Genomic DNA, 22,732 nt, shown 5'->3' with positions numbered 1-22,732 from the left:
AGTGATGGGAAGAGAAGAGTATGGAGAAGGAAAGGTATGATCCTAAGCATACCACCTCATCAGTGAAGCATGATGGTGGTAGTGTCATGGCGTGGGCATGTATGGCTGCCAATGGAACTGGTTCTCTTGTATTTATTGATGATGTCACTGCTGACAAAAGCAGCAGGATGAATTCTGCAGTGTTTCGGGCAATATTATCTGCTCACATTCAGCCAAATGCTGCAGAACTCATTGGACGGCGCTTCACAGTACAGATGGACAATGACCCAAAGCATACTGCAAAAGCAACCAAAGAGTTTTTGAAGGGATAGAAGTGGAATGTTATGCAATGGCCAAGTCAATCACCTGACCTGAATCCCATTGAGCATGCATTTCACTTGCTGAAGACAAAACTGAAGGGAAAATGCCCCAAGAACAAGCAGGAACTGAAGACAGTTGCAGTAGAGGCCTGGCAGAGCATCACCAGGGATGAAACCCAGCGTCTGGTGATGCCTATGTGTTCCAGGCTTCAGGCTGTGATTGACTGCAACGGATTTGCAACCAAGTATTAAAAAGGGAAAGTTTGCTTTATGATTATTATTCTGTCCCATTACTTTTGGTCCCTTAACAAGTGGGAGGCACATATGCAAACTGTTGTAATTCCTACACTGTTCACCTGAGTTGGATGTACATACCCTCAAATTAAAGCTGACAGTCTGCAGTTAAAGCACATTGTGTTTGTTTCATTCCAAATCCATTGTGGTGGTGTATAGAGCCAAAGATGTTAGAATTGTGTCGATGTCCCAATATTTCTGGACCTGACTGTTTATCAGTTTAATACATTTAATGCATATGCATGTATATATTTAGTAAATCCGGGGATCTCCCTGCACCCACAGGTCCTGCTTGAAGATAAGGTGGCAGCTGTGGCAAGGAAGGCCTTTGCACAACTCTCATGCACCAGTTGCGCCCCTTCCTAGATCGGGAGGGCCCTTCAGACAATTACTCATGCCCTAGTCACCTTGTGGCTTGACTACTGCAATGCTCTACATGTGGCTGCCCTTGAAGACCTCTCAGAAGCTTCAACTGGTCCAGAATTCAATCCTGCAGGGTAGGGCATGCTCTGGGTTCCTTTGATTAAATAATATCATCTCTCAGAACCCCAGAAGCATGCCTTCTCTGTAGCAGTGCCTGCTTTCTGGAACGAGGTTCCTCCTGAGATCCAGATGGTCCCCACTCGGCTGTTGTTTAGAAGAGCTGTGAAGATCTGGCTCTTCACCCAGGCCTTCAGCAAGGAAGAGTGAGACCCCTCACTTCATCACGCTTACCATCTTTTTAAATTTTTAAATTATTTATTGTAATTTCTTTGATTGTTGTGAGCTGCCCAGAGTCCAGTGGCATACAAGTTTAAATAATAATAATAATAATAATAATAATAATAATAATAATAATAATAATAATATCACCTCCATCCTGTTTCATTCTGGTATAATATTTGATGCCCTCTTTCAAAGAAAGGAGAACTCTCTACTGTTCCCCAGTCCATTGCTATGAAATTTCCATATTGACCACATACATTTTTCCTGCTTACCTTTCCTAAGATTCACTAGTGGCTCCAACACGCCTCTTCTGAATGCCGCCACGGGATCTTGAACACAGGACCTAAGGCTAAGCATACTTTGTAGGTGCGGTTCCTTTATCAAAAGTTCTCTGTATGCTGTTAACTGAGGTGATCGGCAAAGTAGAGCTGCGATACTATGCACAAATTCTGGGACAAGGCATGTATAAGTGTTGTCAGCTTGGCAGTAGTGATAGGCAACGACCTTTAAAAAAAACACTGTTTAGAATTTCTGGTTGATAACTGTAAAAAATAATGAAAAGGAGAACCCTATGCTGAATACATTCTAATTGTTCTTTAAATCATTTGAGACACAAAACTCAGAAGAATATTCTAACTGTATATGCAGAACTCACTGCCCTGGTTCAACATACAATCATTAAAACTTGCACATTTTTTTTCTTTAGTGTGCGTGCATATATTTTTACATCGTTAGCTAAATATATATGGCCCCTGGCATTGTACATCTAGTATAATCATCTATGCAACCGCTGAGTAATTTATTTTGTTTTTTTGGAACAGCAGAATCACAATATGGCATTTTTTCTTAACTGTATTAATTCACCTATAAATACTGTATCTCTACAAAACGTTATTTTTCTTTTCCAAAACAGATAATCTTCTGCATTACATAGTACAGCACACAGTTACGTAAGAGTGTTAGAGAATATTCAGGTTATGTTTAGGATAGAGTTCTCTTTAATTTATTATTGGTATTTTACAGAAAGTCTTAAAAGTCCTTGGATAGTCATCAGATATAATTGATGTGATATTCTGTACCAGAGTTCTCAAGAGAAACTGATTATCAGTTTCATCCATTCTACAGAACACTGTCTTGATTAAGAACACATACACATTCTGTCTACCACGGCAACATCTAAACAGGGCTGGGGGCGGGGACATGAATCTAATTTCTCATCCTTTCACTTCCTTCAAGGAAGTGAATATAACTTTTTAGGGCAATGCAATTTGCTAACAAAAGCACCCCACAATCAGGATCAATTCTTCAGCAGGGAAAAATGTTTAAAGGCTTCTACTGTCCCTCCTAAAATCTTGGTCAACATCAGAGATCCTGTGCTGCAATCTAAAAGAAGCAGTTACTCTGCATCCAAAGCCAGAATAAATAGCTAAGTAATGGGAAATAAACATGGCACTTCATTAGCCCCACTGGGAAGTTCTTGCCAATATGTAAATAAAACCAGAAAGTTCTGCTCCAGTGGCAAAACAATCCAGTGTAGAGTCTGTATTTTTGTTCATCTGTTTGCTTTTTAACATGTTATTTGCTTGCTGACAATCAACTTTATCTTTATTTGAAAATGTGATATCAAAAAATTAAATAATTGTCATGAGTCTCCTTCTGGAGTCTCCACAGTTTAGGTACATTCAATTAGTGCACCCACAATTGGGACATTCAATTTAATTTCAGCAATTGTTCTCCATTATTCAGAAGTATAGCTGAATTCCACAGAGTGTAATCCCAAGTAAGGGTGCAGAAGACTATAGCTTTAATTAAATTAAATTACATTAATGTGCGTGCTTGCTATCAAATTCTAAACATAACATGACACTGGGGATGACAGTATTAGGATGATAGTTACGTAATATTGCATTTAGTAAATACTTCAATGCCAAAGCAAATCCTCTTTTATTTCCAACCCATTGCGAGGCTTTCCTATTTTCACAATCCTTCCTACCAAAGTAAATGCATTAGAATTATCCTTGGTGCAATCTGCTAATTCTATTTTACGTAACTGTTAGATACATCGATGACGAACACACCGTAAGCTGCCAAATCCAATGTTTTATTTTTCCCCTCCTCTTCCCAATAGATGATGAAAGAAGCTATACTGAATAAATTAGGAGGAGGGGGTGTAGTTTCCTTTGGAATTACAGATTAACACTGCCAAAGTCAGATAGAAAAACAATATTCCCATAATGGAAACAAATTTGTGGCTTTGCATTGTACAGTCAGGCGAGAAAAGCAGCAAAATTAAAAATGGAAAAATAGTCCTCAAGGATGTGCACTGTCTCCTCTCTGCCTTTGCACAGCACATCACTGAAGAGAGCAGGTTTTATTAAAACTAAAAAAATAAAATGGTGAGACACAGGCCTGTCTATCTATCCAGCACCCTGAATTGTTATATATACACCACGCTGCAGGGAGAATGTTCGCAAACCACGGCTTCTGTACTTCCGTAAGACTGAAAGAGCTGTTTAGTATTAAACGTGCTACCTTTGAGGCAAGGCGTCTAACTGGTTCATCCATTTGGCTTGGATGTTCCTGAGCAGGAGGACATGCCACGGGTTTGGCTGGACTGGCACCAGCTGAAGCAACAAGAGGAGGCGGTAGCTGGCTGAGAGGAATCTCCTGACAAGGATCACTGGCTGTGGGGGAAGAAGCAGATACCAGAGTTGTAACAGTGACATTCATCTGTGGTGTAAATCATATATCTGTCATGCTGGAGATGTCTAGTCTTCAAGAGGAACCTAGACAATGAATGTTGCGCTCCTTTCTCATGTGTTACCAGTTATGACTCCAGTAACATGCTCATCATCATCACAGGACTCTAATTCAATGACGCCAGAAGAACAAACCAAAAACAAAAGAAAAAGAAACTTTTGAATGTCTTTAGAATACCAAACACTTATTCAAATATATATGGCTATGCTTCCCTTTGGAGTCTTCTGGTAACAAAAACTTGGCATGACAGATTAAGTGAAACAAGCAGCATTTCCAAAGAATTTTATTTTTTTTTAATTCAGCCTTTATTTTTATTTTTTTGTAAATAACTCAAGGTGGCAAACACACCTAACACTCTTTCCTCCACCTATTTTCCCCACAACAACCACCCCGTGAGGTGGGTTGGGCTGAGAGAATATGACTAGTCCGAAGTCACCCAGCTGGCTTTCATGCCTAAGGCGGGACTAAAACTCAGTCTTTTGGGTTACAGAGATGGCATGCACATGCACACACATACCTTCTTCCCCAGCTCCCACAAGATCGTGCCATGTTACACTGATTTCTGTTTTTATCTTCACATCAGAATTTTAATTAGTCCTTGCTTAAAGATCACAATAGGGACTAGAACATTTGTTGTTAAGCAGGGCAGTTGTTAGGCGAGTGGCGCCCAATTTTATAACTTTTGCAGTGGTCATTAAGTGAATCATCATGGCCATTAAGAAAATCACGCAGTCATTAAGCAAATCACACGGTTCCCCATTGATTTTGCTTGCCGGAAGCTGGCTGGGAAGGTCACAAATGGTGATTATGTGACCCTGGGACGCTGCAACCATAGGTGCGAGCTGGTTGCCAAGTGCCCGGATTGCAGTCACGTGACTGTGTAATGGGAGGGAGTAGAATGGTATGTTAGAAGCAGAATTTGTGCCCAGTGCTGAACATTAGTCACAACTGAGCCAATTCAAATTTTGTACTGAGTCATTCATCTTGTGAAAGAAAGCAAATAAGTATTGAATCTGTGGATCTGCCCATGAGATACAGAATATGAAATTATTTCTTCTCTTCACTATATGATTTACAGACTTCTCACTTTTTTCCTTTAAATTAGAGCTTATTTTCTCCTTTAGCCCCACAGAGCTCCCTGGGCATCTTTTATATTTCTTCTGGCCTTCCACAATTTTATCTGCAGCTAACAGCCTCTGACTGAAGTTCTGTGTCCTCTCTTCACACACCAGTTCTTGCATCATTTCTGGAAACAGGATAAAGAACTTCCTGTCACCAGCTTTCAAATCCATCCTGCACATATAAGATGGCACTTAGAATCCTATCCATGCGGATAAAGGAGGCTGACATACACTGACTAGGATCTGGACGTGATCCACAGACTCTTTCACTACAGCCTCCAGGAGAAATTGCTCTTCAGTATCCCTGCCAAAACATGATCCAAGAGAATGGCAGGAGGCATCGTGAACACAATGGTCCTTTCACTTGCTCTCCCCTTTTGGGTTCCTGTAATTTTCTTCAGAGTTTCCTTTTTCAAGCAGCTTTAGCTTCTTGACCTACAGCTTTCAGAACCTGATCCAGGATCCTTATGGAAAAAAAGCACACTCTAGTGAAAGGAGCAGAAAGGAATCACATCTTCATCTCCCATCCAAGCAAATAGTGCAAGTGATCAGAGGACCTGATTAATGAGCACAAAGTGCACAGTTGAAAAGGAGGTGAACTTTGCGGCCAAAGAACTTTCACCTTCAGTATAAAACAGACCATTTACAGTACCACATACAAATCAGATAAAAGTACAAATAAAAATTAAGCCAGAAAACACATATATGGCACAAACTCTTAAACATTTCAAGTTACAGATTAAGAAAAAGCAATTCATTAATCTGTTGAAACAGAAAAGTCATTAATGGATTCCAACCATCAAAAGTGAAAAAGATTTTCAAAACTGAGCTCATTTCACTACTCTGGCAACAGGACCAAGAAGACCCATATAAACTCATGAAATCAACTTCTAGGACAGGAAGCTTTAGTAACCCCAAGCCACAACTAGAAGGATACCTCCTTTTATCAAACTAACTCTGGGGAGGGGGTATCCAGTACTCACGAATGTCAGTTCAATTGCATGATGTCATGAAGCAAATTACACCATTTACATCATTCTATATAATTTGCATAATGATGTTATTATGCGAAGGACACGAACAAGCCAATGATGTAATTTGCACCATTTACACAATGACAGCATTACTCAAATGATGTAAATTGCTATAGAAATGTGGACTGCTGCATGCCAAATCTGTTGCGCCGAAGGACAGTAAATGAGGCTCCACTGCAACGACTTTGGGGAGGAAAAGGCTTCAGTAGGCTGAGCATGAACAAAGTTAAGATTTTCTGTATTTCTCTGATCTTGCTTGGTGGGAGATTTTTAATAATATTAAGCATTTTAGGGGTTACATTGCAGTTTTCATGTGCTTCCCACCTCAAAATGGTGGTGGTGGGGAATTATGCCACCAATTTTGATATCGTGGTTAGAAGGGTTAGAAAAAAAAAAAAAAGCTTCAGGTTGTGAACTCCTGGGCTAAGAAGCATGCGGTCAAGCAGCACCTGATGAATCTCAGATGGGTCTTGAAGACAACGGACAACATGAATAAGCAGGGGCTTGTTTTTCCATATTAATAAAGAAAGGGGGGGAGGGTAACAATCTTATGAGTAGTTAATGGAAGGTTACTACCCTTTAGAAATGGCAGTCCATAGAGCACATGTTTACACAAAAGCATATCTATGTATCCATCCATCCATCCATCCATCCATCCATCCATCCATCCATCCATCCATCCACGTTCTGAATTAAGTATTTCTACTTAAAAAGAAACAAAGTTTTCAAACCTACTTTTGGGAGAAACAGAGCTGGTGGAAGCAATTTGCCGCATGCGACTTCCATGGCAGCTAAGGGCCACAAGCTTGGAAATAATAGCCGTCTTCCCAAATCCCACATTTCCAATTACAACAGCTCCCCTCGTTTGGTTCTGCTTGGGATTCTTCAACGTTTCCTCTATTGTTTGAAACAACCAGTCTCTTCCGACAAACACAGAATCTGTTGTTATGCTCGGCACTTCAAACAATAGTGGCTTTAGCAAAATATCTTGAGGCTTATATGGGACAAAACGTGCTAAGAGAAAGAAAGACTTTTGTTAGAAGACAATATTTGAAGCAGTGAAAAACTGATTTTTTAAAAAAAGTACTTAAATCTTACAAAGACATCTAATCTGCTTTGAAATTCAATAATCTAGCCCAGATACAGTCAGTCAATTTTTTAAAACAATTTTCAAGAAAAAACATGTTTGTCCAGGCTGTTCAAATGCTCCCAAAGGACTCCTCCTCCTTCCAGCAGTGCTAGACAAATCAGGAAGTTAGGCTCTCTAATGAGCTGCACTAGATTTTTCATCCCAAAATGCTCTTAGTTTCAACAATCATGTTCAGTAAGCCTTATCCTAATTCTCCTGAATAAATGTGTGCTTTAAGACTTAACAGATATGTTACGTAGGAGGATTAGGGAGAGGATGGGGATGCAGCATTTATCATATAAATTAGAGAGAAAGAAAAAGCAGCAGAACAGGCCACCAGTTCTGAGAATATCTAATATGGAGGCAGGCAGCCCGGGGGGCGGGGGGGGGGGGGGGACAATGGCAGCAAATTACAAACCCAGGTAGGAAGCAAGAGTTCTGTCAAATGTTGACTTTGACTTTGATACTCAGGTGCAATGGTCCAGGCCCAGAACTCCTGTCTCTGAAGAATATAATATTTAAAAATAAGTCACCTTTGTCTTCCATGATCATAGTCATAGTCCCCCTTTTTCAATGGAAGTTAAAACTGAGGTGAGATGAATCAGGTCTAAGAAATGCCATAAAAAAAGAAACAGACTTCAACTGTTTTCCATGGATGTACCTTCTGCACTTTCTACTGGTAATATGGCCTTCGTAAAAAGGATAGTGCTCTTTTAGTGCTCTGTAAACCGCCCAGTCGTTTTTTAACGAGATGGGTGGTGACAAATTTGATAGATAAATAAATTACTGGTTTAGTGTAGGTCTTACCTTTTATTTCTTGCTGAACTCTCCCTCCAGCAGTGCTGTGCCAAGGTAAGCGAATTGAGGTCCGCAAAGGAATATTCCTCTGTCCATCCAAATAACTCAGATCTTCGAGCTTTGTGGAACTTGTTGCTGTAATTAGAATAGCTGATCAGAAAGGTACGAATTGAACAATGCTGAACTAAAGGATCAAAGTATGGGTATACTCTATGTAGCTCCAGAGTTACTCCACAGTATTATATCAGTTTTTCATTATCAAGCGTGGGCCATAAAATCATCCTTATGTTTTGAAAAGACATATAAGGACATTGCATGCAATAACATATTCTAACGGTACTGCCATAATAGGCCTCGGAAAAAGCTGATTTGCATGGTGTATTAAAGATCATTCTACATTTGGATACTTTTAAGAAGGAAAAGCAAACAGGTTAAAAGCAAGAAACACCATCTGATCATGTCTGTTCTTAATTTTAAGTAAAAAATGGAGGAGGAGGAGGAGGAAGGATCAGGATAAGCCATAGTTTGGAACTATATCTACTCTCAGGAAAAATATTCAGCTACTACTCATACAAAGGGAGAGGCATGCCACTCTGTCCTGTAGGCCAGCTAAGATAAAGAAACTTTCATAGAGAAGTTATGAAATTAAATGTCCTCCACAATTATTTGAAAAAAGTGTGATACAAACAAGAAATAATCACCACCACCACCACCACCTTTGAAATGTTTCCTTGTCAGGACCACATTACTATTTTTGGCAGTTTTGTCACTCTGAAAATAGGGCCTTGAGTTTCCATAAGTATGAAGTTAGTTAACAGTTAAATTACTATTTTTTATTAATATGTCAATCATAGTATACTATGGCCCTAAAAGTTTAGGAATTGATTATGCTTCAATTGATTTTTTATTGTGAAATATCAGATACTTAAGACATTTCCATGTTGTTCCTCTGAAAACATAATGTAACCATAAATATTTCGTAGTAGGAAATAATTCTGTGCATGAATACCACCTATTATACTATGTATAATTTCCTATTTGTAAAGAGAAATTTTTCAAATATCCTACTTCTGCCATAAATTGCCTGGGTCAAGGCTTCTTTCAATTAAATATATGATTTATTATGTGCATTTTTTAATATAAAGTAACATTAGGAAGGGTTTAAAACTGCTGATCTACAGTTAGACGGTAGACAAAAGAAGACAAATCTCAGACTCAATTTCAATAGGAAATCTGACATTCAAATTATTTATTAAAGCTTCAGCATTTCTATGTTACAACATGGCAAGATAGCCGACCGAGATGAATCTTTGGCTCCAATGAGTCATCAGAGATCCAAAAGAGGCAGGAAAGACTTTGTGCAGTATTTAACAATAAACTATTATTGGTTGAATTCCCAGCTTCTCTTTTCCAAAGATAACTAATCATAAAACCTTTTAAAGAGATTGTGAAAGAGATTGGTGAACGTCAGAATTAATAAGAGAAGCTACATCAAAGGATTAATAAGAGAAGCTGTATCGAAATACAGAGTTCTGGTCCAAACCTTCTATATTCCAGAGAACTGTACCAAGTCCAACTTTTTGCTTATTTTTTTGGGAAGGTTGCTATATCATAACATACAAGTACATAACTCTGACCTTATTCAGTAGAAATCCAAGAAAAACCATGGGTAATGTTTAGATATATATTAGGGAGGAAACCCCAAACATATCCAACTGAAATGAGTGGTCTCTCCTTAGTTGTTGAAACATTTCTCATTTACTGAGGAATCTTTGAATTGTACGAGAGCAAAGACTGGCTAGACTGATAAAAATTAGCATCCTGATGTTTGTGTGATGTTTTCCAAAAGAGCTGAACTCCTCACTTTAAACATAAATTAGCTTGGAGGTTTGGAGAGTTTCAAATGTCCTGGCATGAGGGACTGACCCCATTTAGCCCCATTTAAGCAACATCTACTTACCTACTATGTCACATTTTCCAAATATTTCCAATGGAACTAACAACAATATATATCTTGACAGGGCTCATATTCTCAGATAAAGTGAATTGCAAAATTTATTTTCAAAGATTTCTTATATAAATTGCAGTAGAGATAAATATTCCTTAATTTAAAGACATTCCAAGTTTGTTTGGATGCAGAGATTGAAATACTTTAACTCTTACAACACACCTGAATACAACCCTGGGAATTAAGGCGTTAGCAAATATTAATATGAACCAACAGCTATCCTTAATCTGAAAGCTTTTTTTAATTATTCTTTTTATTAAAACACAAACTAGGAATTCTGGACATATCTCCAAAGTTATAAACATCTCTTAGATTTACTAAATATTACTACAAAAGAAATAACAAAAACTAAAACATTAAAAGCCAAAAATAAGTTAGACAAACAGATCAGAAAAGCAAATGAAGTAAAGTTAGCTGTAACAACAGCTAAACAAAATGAAAATAATTAGTTTTCTTGCTGCATAGCAGAAAATAAAGGCTTGGAAATAGAAGTAAATTAGATTAAAAGAAGAGCTATCCTATCACTTCTAATTGTAGCTCTGATCAAGAAACTAGGTTTTAGCATTAGTGCCCGCAGACAACTAACTGTTGTTTAGGACTTGCCTCAAGGGGAAGGGATCCACATTGAGAGACACCCAGAATTATGAGCTTTGTAATTCCCACAAAGAACACAAGCAGTTCATCTCAAAGAAGCAACACTACAACATACAAGAGCAAGTCCTTGAACTCAGATACATCTTCTTTCTTCCCCCTTTTGGAGTAGTCATTTAAGGGCAGGCTAAGATCCAGCAGCCCTTATTCATGCCAGGATTGTTCAGCAGTGACAATTTACAATGGTGAGGCACCTCCTTGTCTAAGTGGGCCAATTGCATTAATGTGGAAAAGAACTCCAGGGCACTTGTCTCCATTTGCACAGCCACTTCAAGTTGGAAAGAAAGTTGGAAAGCAGAGATCCATGGAAATGAGCCTCTGAAGTAAACTGGGGAAGGGGGAGGTGTCCACCAGTGATCCAAATATCTCTATAGAATTACAGAAGATGCAAGGTCATGTCTGACTAATTCATTAGGCTAATAAAAAGCATAAAACCAACCCAAAACAGCAAAGCATTGGTAACTCCACAGAACACAATGAAGCAAGGGTTCTTAAACTTTGTAATACTGCGATATCCTCTAAAACGATAAATGAATTTGTGTGATCTCCCCATGAAAAACACTAAATATTAACTAACTAACTAAATAGCTAGTTAGCTGTGATTGGCAGATGGCTTTGACAAATGTTTAGACTCATGGGTTTAGCCTTCTCTCAAAAGTTGCTTCAGGTTTTTACTCCCCATTTTGCCTAAAGAAGCCCACTGCAGGTTTGCCCAGGCAAAACACAAGTGAGTTTTGACAGCTGTCCTGTTTTGCCTATGCAGACTGATCTGCTTAAAAAAAATACTGAAATTATTCCTCGACTTGAAAGTGACCACTTCCCTCTCTCTTTATGTTTAAAATATATTGCTCTGCAGCCTCATGCAGAGGATTTATATAATTTTCCAAAGGGAAGATTATGTCACATTAAGTGGTCCCCAAGCTGGACAAGATAATAACACAGCAACTGTTCTTAGAGCAAATTCAGGGTATAGTTCTCTCTCTTTTCTATCTGCAGAGTCCTGAATTAATTTTAAGAGTCTTACAACAGAATGGTGCAGGATTTACAAAAATTATTATCCCAGAAAAATATTGACCAATTAAAAACAATACAAGCACTGTTCTAACGTATGGTTTGATAAACAATGTGTGGAAGTCGCTAAAGCTTACTGCTAATTACAAGGTGTGTAAAGTATAATATCACCTCAGGATCTTCTTAAGCAAAAGTGGATTTATGAACAACTTTTCAAAGAAAAGAGCTGTTACAGAAGATATTTGGACATATATTGCACAAGGAATAAGAATAAGAACTTACATTTATTTCTATATCATGGTGGACCATCCTACACTTTATGAATAGCTGTATCCAACCTGAGATCTGGACAGGTATTTTAGAGAACTGTATAACAATGATGCAGTAGATCCAAAAAAGGCTTTGGCACATTACTGAGAACTTACTGGTTTAGCCTCCAGTAACGGTTACCAAGGGTTAAGATATAATTAAAAGCAGAGAAGGCCCTAGCCAATGATTTAGTATCTTCTGAATCAATTAATAACTCAGTCTGATGAGCATGTATCTTGGTTTCACTGCTTAATCTATAGATAGGTAGGGTTGCATCCCTAGGGATTGGGGAGTTGCAATTATAGTCCCAATTTCCTCTATTCCCAAGGGAATAGAGATGCCCAGCAAATTACAGACCTAAGAATTTATAATTAACGAACTCTATGCTGGACATATATACTAGAAACTGAGGGATTGGCTACTGCAGGAGAATATTCTGGAAGAGGAAAAGGCTAGCTTCAGAGAGAGCTGATCTACTACAGACCAGTGCCTAGTGCTCCAACATTTAACAAAGAAACATTCTACCTCTTTTATCTCCCTATATGTAGCCTTTATTGATCTGACTCTATTCAATAAGAAAAATTGTGGAAGAAGCTAATATCCTTCTTGACTAACCAATACCTGCTACTTCTAATTTGTAATTTTCATGAAGATACAAAGCTGAGGGTCATGCGGGTAGTCCTCACTTAACGATCCTAACTGGGACTGTCAACTCCGCCACTAAGCGAAGTGGTTGCTAAGTGGGAAATCATGTGACTGTGACTGTGTTTCCTGGATGGAAAGAGACAAGAGTTTCACATCTCTGGCTTTTGTTTACCTCCTAACTACTCCTCCACTCCTCCTTTGGAATACTTGAGTACCTGCTTACTGTCTTGTACACATCGAAAGCAATGCAATTGCACTGGCAGCCCGGAGCTGGGAGCGGCAGGCATGCTACACAAACAACTTACAGTACTCTGTTGCAATCCCTTCCTCTCCAATCTCTCTGCTCTGCGGGGGGGGGGGGGGATCAAGTGATTTCTGTAGCCAATCTCTTCTTTGCCTGACCCTTTCCCCCCCTTACAGAGCAGAGATTGGAGAGGAAGGGATTGCAAGAGAGTAAACTGTTTGTTCTTCCACACACTGAAAGCAACGAAATCGCACTCCTACGCAAACAGTTTATTCTCTTGAAATTCCTTCTTCTCCAATCACTCTGCTCTGTGAGGGAGGGAGAAAAAAAGCAAGCGATTTCTGTAGGCAATCTCTCCTTTGCCTGACCCTTGCCCCCACCCCAGAGCAGAGAGATTGGAGAGAAAGAGATAAGCTGTTTGTGTAGTGTGCCCACAGCTCTCAGCCCCAGGCTGCCAGAGCAATTGCAAGCGATCACATTGCTCTCAATGTGTAGAAGAGCAAACAACTTACTCTCTTGAAATCTCTTTCTCTCCACTCTGTACACCCTAGAAGGGTGGGGAAGCAAGCAATTTCTGTAGGCAATCTCTCCTCTGCCTGAGTACTCTCTTGCAATCCCTACAGGGGATCTCTACACTACAGGGCTCCCAGCCCTGGGCTGCCAACACGACTGCATTGCTTTTGATGTGTAGAAGAGCAAATAGCTTACTCTCTTGCAATCCCTTCTTCTCCCAATTTCTTTGCTCTGCAAGAGGGGGGGACCACAGGTCAGGCACAGGACAACACATACTGACTGTAATGCAATCACATGACTGAGGGATGCTGCAAAGGTCGTAAATGGTCATAAATTGGCTGTAAAGTTATTTTTTCAGCACTGTCATAACTTCAAACAGTCATCTAATGAGTGGTCAGTAAGCAAGGACTACCTGTATGTGAGTACCAGCATCATTTAATATCCTGGTTATCAGCAAGGCAGGGATCTAAACAGGGATTAATTGTAACCCCATTACTGTGACTTTTATCTAAATGACTTGATATATTTCCTACCAAATTTGGACTTTCATATTCTTAAGTTGAGAGAGAAATTTGTTTCCACTCTATTACAGATAGTGGGGTAATATTATCCAGGACTCTATACAGAGTCTCAGAATAGCACTTTATGCAATTCTGCAAGGAGAATACATTGGGAATTAACTATCAAAAGGCCAAAATTATGAGCTTGGCTAAGAAACCTAAAAGTCATGCTAGGCATAGGCACTCAACTGATCATGTAATTTGGGAGCCATTTTTCATACATCCATGAGTAGGATGTCTCATGCCTCCTATTCAGCCCAAAGTGCTCAAATCAGTACATATTCCATCTTCAGTTCTTCCAAAGAGAAGGTGATGGTTTTATTCCTGCTGCTCTCAAATTATTTGCAATAAAAACACTGGTACAGATGCTGTATTATGCACAGCTGGGTCATCCTCTGGTTTTGGCTTATTGGAGCAAGTTCAATCCAGTGGATTGATACTTCATAGCAAACTAATCAGAAAAGCAAGACATGTCATTGGATGACCAGTTCTTACCAGCTTGCTTAATATACTTCTAGCAGCATGGACTAGTTGTTCTCACTAAGGCAACAATCACGTCCATCCATCCTATGACTGCTATATTTTTAAACAAGAATGAACTACATGAGCCATAAATACAGGGGTGGGAAATTTGAGTTATTTAGTCTTCACAAGAAATTCATTTCATGCAAAAATAAAGATAGGCAGAATCCTCCTGATTTAAAACTCACAGAAACAAATAGAAGAGAATTCAGCAGGAACGTTCTTAACCACCCTTTAAAGTATTTTCATATATGACAAATTTCTCTTCTCACCTAGAGGGGATATGAACCTCCGTTCCTTGACTAGAATCCTATAAAGTTGTACAGGTGGTTTTTGCAAGAACTATTACAAAAATCAGAATATTCCATAAAAAGATTATTTGTGATTTATGTTGTACTTTTAAAAATTCTTATTGTTGAACTCTGTATCTGTCTGCCCATTAGCTAAAGAACAGATTTAAATTTATGAGAACTGGCTTATGCTAATACAAGAATAGCATTAAAGGAAAATGTTTTTACTTAAATAAAGCAATATCTGGAAGACAATCAACATTCACTCTTCAACTCTTCCTTACCTGCAACAGAATTGGGTCGAGGCATTCCTAATGAGCCACAGTTTTGAATATAAGTAATGGGGCCATCTCCAGAAGATACTTCTACTTTTGACAAACTTTCTGAAGACCCAATTGTCTCCTCTTCTGCAACTGGTGAACAATTATCTGCCCTTCTGTCAATAATTCCTTGGTGTACACCAGTTCTGAGGTTTCCTTCTTTAGTCCATTCTAAACTTGATCCACTCCGGTCATCATTTTCAGATGAACTTGTTACTGTCCCTAAAAACCCAACAAACAAAAATCCATAAAAATATACTCTTGTGTAAGAGTAGTGCAGTTTTAGTTACACCCACACAATCATGGGAAACTTTGAATTGACATAAGAAGGAATGATAGTTATGTGACCGATCTGGCAAGTCTACAAGTTCTTCCATGTCACATTAAATTATAATCCTTGGGAAAATATAGGATAGTCACTATACATGTTTTTAGTTTTGACTACATAAGCCTCTTAAGATTCAAGAAAATATGCCATGAAAAGTATTATCATTTTATTGGGATGACTAACAACTCAAGCACTATAAAATATGTAAGAATATGAAGAAAGCCTTATGTTGTGCTTCTATATGACAGAATTATTAAACGTTTTGATTAAAGAAAAACTTGGCCTTTTGATATACTATGAAGCAAAACTCCCTTCTGATTTTCTAATTGAACGAGGAGGTTTTCCACTCAAGTCCGTAACACTGAAAAGAAGGCATCTTGCCAAATTTTCTCCCTCCTTTTGGCCACCAGCCCAGACTTTTCTCTTATTTAGCTCACTGGAAAAGACGAAATTCTGCCTTTACTTTTTTTATGTCAGTGGAGGCAGAGACAATTTCAACTAAGGCGATAAAACACTAAAAAGAGAAGGAAAGCTATCTGAGCCAGTAAAAAGTGTGGGAGAGGGAGGGGAAGGTAGTCTTCCACTCAAAGGATCTACTGGCCCAGAATAACATAGCAGGAATGGAAATACAATGGAAGCCTACTTAAGTGGCATAGAAGAACAACTATTTTCATGGTTGAGCAAAGCTTGCCTCCCCAAAAAAACCTTACAAAAGACATACTTATTAAACTGTGTACTGAATGAACATTAATGCTAATAATACATTTGCAAATGGAAAATGGAGTCTGCTTCCCTTCCCTTATAGATGCAGAATAAGTAGATCTATAAGGAACTCATGGAACATTTCATTATTATTTCTGTATTTTTTAATGCTATGAGGTGCTTTGAGAATTCTATGAATGAAAAGATGGGAAACAAACTAAATAGATAAATGCAAACAGAAGAAGCTTAGTGAGGTCCATCATTTTCATTCCATTTTACATTTTCTCTTTCAAAAACCACTACTGTCTTTCAATATTTGCTGGGAAATGTGTGTGAAGGAATGCTGCATCTTATACATTTTTGTAATACCATTAAGAATAAAAGATATGTATTTATGTACATTCAGACAAATACACTTTCAGGATCCTTATTATCCCAGCTATTTTTCCTTGGCTTTCTTCTGGATTTCCTAAAGCTTTCATTTTTTGCTCAGATCTTTAGGGCTTACTTTGTACTCCCTTTTCATTCCCAATTTTGAACTAAGCATGCAAACCACTCCTCAGTACAAAGATTCCTCTGCTTCCACATGATAAAAATAATCAACATCGTCTTATTTCTTGGAAGACAAGCAGCATTTTACCAGTTTGTCTTAACTAGCATCCTAATCCCCAAGCTTGACCTTGCCATAGTTACTTAAAAGTGAAATAGCTAAATGCTTTGTTTACTGCCACTTCCCAGGACACTATATAGCTTCACAAAAATTGTAAGAAACCTTAGATATCCAGCTTGCATGTTTATTTCAGAGTGGCTTCAAATTTCATACATACCAGTGTTGTTTTTCCAGTATAAGATAATCAATTTTCCAGGCAGTTAAGCCTGGCAGGGTATCTTCCAATTAACACAGTCAACACTATGGATGAGCCTTTTGCTGAGCAACAGAGCACTAGGTCATTCATAGCTGTAATATATGCACAATTATTTCATATTTTAGACTTCTATTAAAGAGGCACACCATTGGTCCCTTTAGGTTAGTAACAACTATACAAGGATTGGAGTAGATCTCCAAGATTTGGGGCATAAGCCTTGGGTAGACCTAGGTGACACTACTGAACCATTCATCCCACCATCCCCACACACTCAGATACAGCAAATCCTCTGCCCTATGCTACAGTAACAGTTTTTGTGAATATAGAGAGAGAGTAAGGAAGATGACCTTGAGAGAAATATGCAGGAACCATTACCTAGGCAAAGGGGCTAAAACTTTTTAAATCCAGAACAATGAGATAACATTGTAAACAGCTCAGGCAGACACTTCCCTAATGCACTGGAGTATGAGGAGGAAGTATAGCACAATCAGGCTTGCAAGATTCTGTTATTATAGCCAATCTCAATAAAAGTAGCTTTAGCCTTCCTGTGGAGTTGATTTCCTGGTCTGATCTATCTAGTAGGCCTGACAATATATCTATAGTGATAGAATGAGAATCTTTCCATAAAACCCTTCTTGCTTTGCTTGTTAAGGCCCAAAATCAGAAATGGCATTATATCAAAAACATACCTAGTGTTTAACCTAACCGTTCAACTTGCTTCACATATGGTGGTGGGGGTAGTAAAAATTGTTTGTTAACACATCGGGAAGGAATGAGGCTGAGGGAAACTTCTTTAAAACAGTATCACAAGATTGGTCAGTATTGTTCTTGCATTCCAGATGAGATTCAGGGATAATGTCAAATTTGAAGATACCCAACAAGATCATGCTTGTACTGAAATCTGAACAAGGGTCTTTGAGATTCAAAACTCATGCTGTTAACTACTACATTACAGCAACATGATTATTTGTTTCTGAAGCAAAATTATAATCTTCCCCATCCAACATATAGCCTCTGAAAATCACAGTGCTGTAATAAATGAAGTCATATTTTCAGTTCCTTCCTAGTCCAATAAGGGTTTAAGCATAACTAAATTCATAGAAAAAATATTCAAAAGAATCCCAGAGAATGACATGGCATCGAATAAAATATCACTTTACATTTTTTAAAGAAACTGGAGCCAAGCACTATCAGGAATGAAGATAAGAGAGCTTTAGCTCCAGCTCCATATTCTTTCTAGCACATATCCTTCGCAGACACAAAAAATCAAGCTACAGAAGAGATGGCCAGAAGTGACTGCATTAGTAGGAATTAAACCGCTTACCTATAATTCCACTGTCCTTGCTTTCCAATGTGGAGCTTGGGCTGCTAATGGTCCCACAGGGACTACTTTTGCTGGCTGCTGTTTTGTCAGCACAGCTATTCAGAGTTGAGCAGGGACTATCGGTGCTAGGCGACGTAGTGCTGCTTGTTAGTGTAGAACAGGGACTGACTCCTTGACTGGCTACTGTGCACTACAAAATGAATGAAACAAAGAATTAACAGACACAGCACAGATCAATTCACAAAGAAGGCAGTTCATATTCAGCAGAAAATCAAAAAACTCTACGTAGACACACAAAGTTCTCTTGGAAGTTTCTCAGGATTGTTGAATCCTTTCAAGGGAACTAGCACAGCCATGACTGCATAAGGAGTTAAATCAGCTTATGGACCCTTGACGCTCTAGGTCAGATCTGTAAAGTATTTTCTGAAATACTGGTGAAAAATAACCAAATGCTAAAAGCCAGCAATACAAAACCTGACTAATGGATTTTCAGAATGATGGTAAAATGCAGACTGTATTTCATTAACTTTTTATAAAGCAGAGTTATATAGAAGATCTCATTTAAAACCATTTGGTCATAATTGATTATAGGCTTAGAATGAGGAAGACTAATAAACCACATATTCTGTATTTATTTAAGTAGATGCTCTATTCTTTAAATATTTCGTAAGAGATTTTCCTAAGTCATGCTAAATGATAAAGAAAACTCAGTTCAGAAATATTTGTCTGATTGAAAAAAAAATTAATTCAAAGTACACAGAGTTCATAAGCAAGTAACTATGTATGTTGCAATGTAAAGAAAAAAAATCATCTCTATCTGCATCATGATTCCTAATGTCAGTCAAAAATTGTATACAGTTTTTCTGTATAAAAATTTTCTGCCAGCAGAGGATTTCTTTTAGCTCTTCCCTACAAATCCAGCAAGTCAAGTACCATATCCTGCTATATTGTGGGCTTAGACGAGAGGGGGCAAGAGGTAAGTATTCTAAATATTTATTTTTTAAAAAATATTTTCTACACCAAGTAGTTTGAATCATCTGAATTAAAAATAATCACTCAATAGTATTCTAATAACTCTTATTATTAACCTCCCTTCGCCCACTATTTCCTTTTCTTAGCTTTGTTTTTTATAGTTTTTAATGTTTATAATGATGATGATGATGATGATGATGATGTTATTGTTTTAGGTATTTATTAACTGTTTTAGCTTTGTTGCATGCTGCCCAGAATCACTTGTTTTGTGAGATGGGCGGCTATGTAAATTTGACAAATAAATAAAATAAATTCTACACAGTGCACTTTTAAATAATGTTCCTGCAGAAAAAGGAACAGAGGAATTTATCAAAAAAATTATCAAACACACACACACACACACACACACACACATATATATATATAGTAGTTATTTGTATGACACTTTTGCATGTTCTGGTTAAATATTTTGAAAGCAAGAAATATGTAGCATCTTAGATTGAGATGATTATTTATATTTCCATTAGCATACCATAGTTTCATGTTTTTGTTCTGCAGAGATATGGGCAGAAGCTGGAAGTCCTTCTCCCAGTAAAAATCCAAGTCTTGTCATCAGTTCCTGAGCTGCTGGTGAACAGCTTGATTCTTTCTCTGACTTTGTGTCTGTGCAAAAAGGTATTTTCAAGATGACAAAAAAGATTCATTAAAGTTTGTATTCACTCTTGGTCAAATGAATATAGCTTCCAACAGACAGGTAAATAATGAAATTTAAACAGATTATCAATGGATTTTATTTTGCCATATGCTAACACTTAAAACTCTACCAAAAAAGCACCTTTAAGTTCCATTTATTACAATAGAGGGAGATCTTAGCGCATACTTAACTTCTGAAACTGAAGAATCAAACTAGGTGTTCTAGTTTACGAGTTCTGCAATCTAGATCCAAATTATTTTCTGTTTCTGCATCCTACATGACTTCTTAGAATATAAAGAATGCCTTTCTCTCTCACACATAAGCAGAGTACTCTCATAGGCAAACACACTCTATGTACTGTATTTGTGTGTTTTCATCCATGAAAATAATAGCATCTTCAGATTCTGCTTATGTGTGAGAGAGAAAGGCATTCTTTATATTCTAAGAAGTCATGTCTCCACACCTACACCTACACTCCTATGGGAATTAATAGCTTCTAAAATGATTTAGACTGGGAAATGACCAAAAGAACTCAATGTGATTTTTCCAGGCTCTTTTGTGCTAACAAAACAAACCTATGAACTTGTCTACCAATGTATTAGGCTAATATCTCACAAATGATCATACGAAACAATTCAGCAGCTGTGCTACCAACCCAAATACCTTCAGGCTTCCTAGGCATTGCTAAATTTCTGTTAAATAAACATATATAACGAACAAATTAATTTGTTTTATTTTATGTTTTAAATTGCACAAAGAATTCTAAGAACAAACATGTTGTTTTAGAAGAGCATTGCCTTTTTAATTCTTGTGATCAAATAGTATTCTAGCACACAAAATAAATAGAATCAACAGCTGGAAAAGGAAGTATTTAAATGGGAGAAAGTGTTGAAAACACCCTCACCCATGGTTGATGCCATAATCCAATTTCTTCCACTGTACTATTTTTTAATGTGTATATATAGTCAGAAAATCCAACCAGGACCTGTCATATTTGCATTGATGATAAAAGTGCCCTTACAACAATAAGATTTTAATATGAAAATAAATCATGTCCATTTACAGGATAACATGAGGTCCTCATGCCTCAGTTTCACTTGGAAATCCATTTTCTTATAAGAAAAAAATATCTGTGATTTCTAGCATGCTCTGCAGAAGCATATAATCTTCTTGGAACTAGTTACTCCAGAAAGTGAGACTTGTCCACTTCTCAGCATTCTCTGTCATGCACAGCACACTTTCCCTTGGTTCCATCCAAGGTAAATTCTTATAATCTGCTCCATGCCAGCCACATCTCCAGAGACCTTTTGATTAGCTACAGAAGCTAAAGGGAATCTCCATGTTCAAATATAGTTAATTCTGAATACCAGATGCTCAAGACAAGCAGGGGAATGCTATCATACACCATTTGCAAGCTTTGTAAATGGATTTAGCAGTTGTTTCTGCTGGAATCATGATATATGAGATCGAGACAAATAAAACATAGCAGACAGAGATTCAAAGAACTCGCCCAAAGCCATATTCTGACAAGCCAACAGCGCACTGACTAGATTCAGTCAACTCACTAAAACAGTTTGCTTAACCAGATCTTATTCAATAACTACAATAGCTAGATTCTCATATCATACTTAACCAAAACAAGACAAACAATACCATGGCTTAGGGTATTGTGTGAACAAAGGCCTTGTCTCTTACTCTAATGTATTAACTTTTCTTTCAACCTTTTTTATCCCTTACTGCAAGCAGCCTTTTTGTGGATGAATGTTTTGTGTAAAGTAGAGGATGAAGTAAAATGGCAAATCTAGAATTGAAGGTAATTTGGTGGATGAAATATATAAGTTTAGAAAGCCTTTTACAATTTATGATGCTGCCAGATCTTTCCTACCAACAGAAAACCCAATTTAATTTTCTTACTGATTACAGACAGGTCCGTAATCCTATATTATTTGCCCCACCTATTAAACTTACCAAAAAGGCAAGATGCTTAAATCAAAATATGGTAACTTAATTATCTTTTTTTTTTTTTAATCTGCACTCAGTCGTTACCGACTCTGCAGTGACTGCTTTTGGATGAGTCCTTTGCAGTTTTCAAGACAAGGTGTTTTGGAAGTGGTTTGCCAGTGCGTCCTTCCTAGAGCAGAGTCCAACTGGCGAGCGCAGGAGGCGGGGTTTCTGTTGCTTCGTGCCTTTTTCGGGCGAGCACGGCTTCCGCGCTACCGGCAACTGCTCCCGACTCCTTTTGCAAGGCACCGCCAGCATTTTTCCTCCCACTGGAGTGAGAGTACCCATTTATCTACTCACGTAAGTTTTCGAACTGTTGGGTTGACAGGAACTGGGGGAGGAAGCAGGAGCTCACTCTGCTACGCGAAGGCTGGGCTCGAACCGCTGAAGTGTCGACCATTTCTGGCCGGCAACTTTTAGCGTCATTAAGCCGCTGCGCCACCGCGTCCCAATTAATTATCATCTACTCACAATTATGAGCCAAAGCACCTTCATTCCCACTTGCCCTCCAATCCTTTACCCAGCAGATTGTACAAGCATATACCTAGTGCTTCTGGCATAAGCAGACAAAGCATTTCTTGCTTCCAAATCCGAATCAGCTTTTCCTAGCCAAAATAAGCAAATTGAGCAGG

The 22,732-nt window shown here is 38.1% G+C and overlaps 1 protein-coding gene across 7 annotated transcripts in view; it reads right to left on the bottom strand.

Annotated features, from left to right (window-relative positions):
• TANC1 (tetratricopeptide repeat, ankyrin repeat and coiled-coil containing 1) overlaps positions 1-22,732 on the bottom strand; it is a 148,543-nt gene that overhangs the window by 41,184 nt on the left and 84,627 nt on the right. For all 7 annotated transcript variants that reach the window (XM_088146615.1, XM_088146620.1, XM_088146619.1 and 4 more), the window contains 7 exons: positions 19,938-20,068; positions 18,434-18,623; positions 15,178-15,435; positions 8,150-8,275; positions 6,949-7,227; positions 3,831-3,982; positions 1,571-1,802 (listed from right to left, as the gene is read on the bottom strand). In XM_088146615.1, coding sequence (XP_088002741.1) covers positions 1,571-1,802; positions 3,831-3,982; positions 6,949-7,227; positions 8,150-8,275; positions 15,178-15,435; positions 18,434-18,623; positions 19,938-20,068 — 1,368 coding nt within the window. The remainder of the gene's footprint in view (positions 1-1,570; positions 1,803-3,830; positions 3,983-6,948; positions 7,228-8,149; positions 8,276-15,177; positions 15,436-18,433; positions 18,624-19,937; positions 20,069-22,732) is intronic.

Source organism: Python bivittatus, unplaced genomic scaffold (assembly GCF_059951505.1).
Source record: "Python bivittatus isolate LINGU-HERP-01145 unplaced genomic scaffold, Pbiv_v1 ctg000480_np1212, whole genome shotgun sequence".
NCBI classification, from domain to species: domain Eukaryota; kingdom Metazoa; phylum Chordata; class Lepidosauria; order Squamata; family Pythonidae; genus Python; species Python bivittatus.
Note: the sequence above shows the minus strand (reverse complement) of the source record. Positions and strands in the feature narration are given on the sequence as shown.